This window comes from Microtus ochrogaster, linkage group LG10 (genome assembly GCF_000317375.1).
Source record: "Microtus ochrogaster isolate Prairie Vole_2 linkage group LG10, MicOch1.0, whole genome shotgun sequence".
In the NCBI taxonomy this organism is placed as follows: domain Eukaryota; kingdom Metazoa; phylum Chordata; class Mammalia; order Rodentia; family Cricetidae; genus Microtus; species Microtus ochrogaster.
In genome coordinates this window covers 13,082,396-13,086,880 of record NC_022035.1, presented here as the reverse complement: position 1 = coordinate 13,086,880, position 4,485 = coordinate 13,082,396, and the positions used below count along the sequence as shown (strand labels likewise).

The 4,485-nt window shown below is 37.6% G+C and overlaps 1 protein-coding gene across 1 annotated transcript in view; it reads right to left on the bottom strand.

Annotated features, from left to right (window-relative positions):
• Cftr (cystic fibrosis transmembrane conductance regulator) overlaps positions 1 to 4,485 on the bottom strand; it is a 142,348-nt gene that overhangs the window by 29,158 nt on the left and 108,705 nt on the right. The window contains exons 20-21 of the mRNA XM_026787509.1: positions 3,853 to 4,080; positions 979 to 1,079 (exon numbers count right to left, since the gene is read on the bottom strand). Of these exons, the coding sequence (XP_026643310.1) occupies positions 979 to 1,079; positions 3,853 to 4,080 (329 nt within the window). The remainder of the gene's footprint in view (positions 1 to 978; positions 1,080 to 3,852; positions 4,081 to 4,485) is intronic.

Genomic DNA, 4,485 nt, shown 5'->3' with positions numbered 1-4,485 from the left:
TTCCTCTCTCTCTCTCTCTCTCTCTCTCTCTCTCTCTCTCTCTCTCTCTCCCTTTTTCTCTTTCCCTCTTTCTTAATAAATGTTTATGGCAAAAAAAAAAAAGAAATTTGTGATTAAGTTCTTAGGCCAACTCTAAAGTCTAACAGAAATATATCTTTTACTAGAATATAAATAGGGAAATGTGTAGCTCCCTTGCATTTCTCACCCTGGGCACTGCAGGGTTGAGTCCTTGACGCCATTTTAGCACATAAATATCACTTCAGGTTCTCTATGGTAGAAGGCACAATAAAGTCACTGTTTCTTTTCTTAGAGAGATACCATGAATAAAGCCACTAGTTCATGGGACATTTTGATGTATAGAACTGACAACTGACCCAGGATTCAAAAATACCTACAGATTAACTGAGAAACACAATTTAAAAAAAAAAAAGTAAGCTAAAAAGTAAGCAAACTTGAACAAGCACATAACAGAAAGAAAAAACAAACAAAAAACAAATGATCAACAAGAAATAGGCATTAAGATATCCTGACATTTTAGTAGTTACTTTATACTCCTCAAACTGGCAATATTAAAAGTGTCTGAAGATGAATTCTGCTGGAAACATTCACATACTCTCTTAGATGAAGTATATACTATAGCACAACAGCCCAGAGAGTAACGTGGCATCAGCTAGTAGTGTTAGGGAAATCCCCAGCAGTTCCTTCCACTCATAGGATTTGCTTTGGAAAGCTCCTGAGCAAGAAGAGATGTGCAACAATGTTCACAGTGACAACACATGAGGATGAAAGATAAATCAAGTCACCATTTAATGCATGATACAGAATGTCTTTTAATTTACCTGGACATTTTATTTCCTAAACTTGGTAATGTGTGTGTGTGCGCGCACACACAAACACAGAGAGAGAGAACCCTTAAGTTATTGCCTACTCTTTGTTTTTTCCCTTAACTTTTTAAAATAATTAAAGATAGTAACTTACCAAGCTATCCACATCAATGCTGGTGTTTACAGCCCATTGCAAAGTACTCATGATATTCATAGCTAAAGTTAGAATAATACCAGTCGATCCTTCTCCTTCACCTAGACATGGAAAGGGGGTTGAACAAGTGCATGTGATCTCTTCTGTGAATTGCTTTACTTGTATCTCTCTCATCACATGTCATTTTATTCAAATTTCAATTTAATACTGATGCTAGTGACTCCTAGGAACAATAACGCCCTCATCCAATAAGCTTTCAACTAATTTTTAAAATCTGTAGTGACTGAGTATTCACAAATTGTTACACTTTTAAATGCTGGTTAGCTCCTGAAGGTAATGCTGGAATTGGGTAGACAACACATTTGTTTCTTCTACTATTATTATGTATGTAACAATGAAAAAAAATACTAGATTGAACACCAGAAAAAAAGGGGGGGCTGGGTTCAAATGAGCTCCTCTACAAAAAGGCAAAGGAGGGATGCATACGTCTGAATAGCACAGGCAGGGGTAGACAGGCTCAGCACCTTTGCAGTGGTCTGTTTCTGCTCATCAGAGGTGCCCAGAAGAAAGCAGACTGTGTGTCACTGGGAAGTCAGAAAAATAATGCCAGCCATTCGTCAAGAAAGAAGTTTGCCTATTACATTAAAAAAAAAGAAAAAAGACTAACATGCTTGAAAAGGAGAGTGCTAACATATTTTAGAGTAAATTTCTTTCAGGATTAGGAATGACAACTAATTAAAATTTTGAAAAATTCAGAATTATGACCATAAACATTTCCAAGACAGATGTTTATAAGTTATTATTAATTCAGGTTATCATGTACTAATTGATAGTGCTTGATTCAACCACCAAATAACTATCACAAGGTTAAACACAGAGATGAATAAACCATACTATTATTTCTGAACATTTTCATGTCTACATTTTCTCCAATTTATGTCTACCATAACTACTTTCCTTTCATCAAATAATGTATTGAAAATTGTTAAAAGTTCACCCAGGGCCCCTATATGTTTCTTGTTTTGAAGGCTAAAAAGAAAAATAAGATAAATGATTACAACAACAAGCAATGCAATAGTTACTGGCAATTTATTACAGACAAGACTGTGCTGTTTTGCAAAAATGATCACACTTAATACTATGGGAGAGTATTACTGTGTGTCTGTGGCACACAAGAGAATTAAAAAAGTTGATTGGTGTCTCTCAGTTAAAATAAGTTAATGTAGGTTAAAACCAAGTTCCTGGGCTGTGCTTCTCATACAAGCAGAGGTGCTGAACAAGGCTGATGGTTAAATGTTTTGATTACTGACCCTGGTAAGCCAAGACTCAGTCATAATCTTACCTATTCTGAAAAGGCATGTGATATATTGGCTTGAATTAATTGTTAAGAAGTTTGAGTTCATGTAATTTAGTCATATTTGATTCCCTTTTAATTACCTTATATAAAAATAATCAATACTCTGCCCCCCACCCCAAAGTCATTTTAAGGTACTCTTCTGCACTGCTCAAGAGTTACAGACATGCCTGCCCATTTCCACTCTTCTCATAGTTTCACTGCCCAGTGAAGCATGGAGAAAGCAAGGGATGGGGAAGCTGGCCATCCTCATAGCAGCTGTGTATCTGCAGGGGAGCCCAAAGCCAAAAGGAACTGGCTTTCTGTCTTCTTTAGGACTTTATAATTAGACAGAGGATCTTGACTGCTAATTCGGGAAGCAGAATGGAGAAGCCATCATGGGGTGTGATCCTTATAAATTAATTGAAGACAACTAATTCTGAGGGGTTGAGGGAGGGGGAGAGGACTGAGGGAGAGGGAGTCAAAGAAAGGAAGGAAGGAAGGCGAGGGGGAGAGAGAGAGAGAGAGAAAGAACAAGTGTGTCCACAGGAGGAAGTGAAGACACCAGCATGCATTCAAAACCAGGATCATCCTATGCCTGACTCTCCAGTGCCTGTTCTCGTCCCTCCAGCCACCCAAGTGTGACACCCACGCTGAAGCCACATGAGAACATGTCAAAAAGTGCTTCTTTTGGGGTTGAGCAATACTGTTCTTATAATAAAATAATGTTGTAAATCTGGCATTGGTGTGCATTCACTCTGAACTGTCATACACATAATAATATGCAATGTTTTATGCATAATAAAGTGCTATATATAAAACATATAGCATTTTGACTCAGAAATCCAACATCTTAAAATAGAGGTACTCATTTATCTATAAAGATTTTTGTTTCCTTAGTGCGACATGCATTATGTCACACACTTTATATCTCTTATTGCTCGAAAATCTTAAATTTCAGAAGCTTTGTGTTTGAAAAATAATGCAGTTTTATCTACATTATTTTACTTCTCTGGTAATTTTTATTCATTCAAAATTCATATAAGACAAAGAATTTTACAAAAAAGTAGTTGTTAAAAGAAAAAAATTGACAGAAAGGGTGAAAGGAGAAGTGTGTGTGTGTGTGTGTGTGTGTGTGTGTGTGTGCATGGGCACACCTGTGCATCCCTCTTCCTCCATTCAGATAATTTTTTCATAAAGAAATCTATTAATTCGGAAGTCCTGCCAACATTACTATGAAAGACTTCTCCTGTGAAAAGACTTTTCCTGTCAATCACATTTATGCTATCTAAATCAGTATCTCATCATTTTTAAAACAGAGCAACTAGGGAAAATATCATATAAACATTTAAACCAAATAAATTATTTGGAAGCAAAACAGCAGAAATGCAAAGAAATTACTTGTATTATCTGATAAGCCCCACAAGTCTACTTTAAAGCATCTAAAGTTTTAATATAAAAATATGTCATTTTATTGACAGAAACTATTACTTAAATGTTCAGCAATCTTTTGTTAACATTCATCAATGAGTTCACAGTACCTGTTGTTAAAATGGAAACGAAGGTAACGACACAGAAGAAGAGGACAAAAATCATGTCTATTCTCATTTGGAACCAGCGTAACGTTGACAGATACATAAACCAGTTGGCAGTGTGTAAATTTAAAGCTTTGTGGAACAGAGTTTCAAAGTAAGGCTGGCGTCCAAAGGCACGGAGTGTCCATAGTCCTTTTAAGCTCGTAACAAGGTGAGTGAAAATTGGACTCCTGCCTGTGAATATCCCATAGGAAAAACATGAGCCTTTTAATACAGAATAAAATCTCACTACCATGTTTCTAACAAAGATCAGCTTAGGAGAAACAACACCATAAGCATCACTGGTTAGAGGGGCTCTCACCCTAAGATCAGAGCTTCCATTTGTAATGCATGGCCCTTCCCTTTTACCTGCCAACTATGGGTGACAACTTAGTACAGAAAGCAACTGACAAAGGTTTCTTGACATGAGCCTTTGGTTTCCACAGACACCTGCATGGGCAAGCACTCCCCACACACTACCCCACCCCACTCACACACTCACTACCCCACTCCCCCACACACTACCCCACCCCACTCCCCCCCCACTACCCCACCCCACTCCCACGCACACTATCCCACCCCACTCCCACACACTCCCCC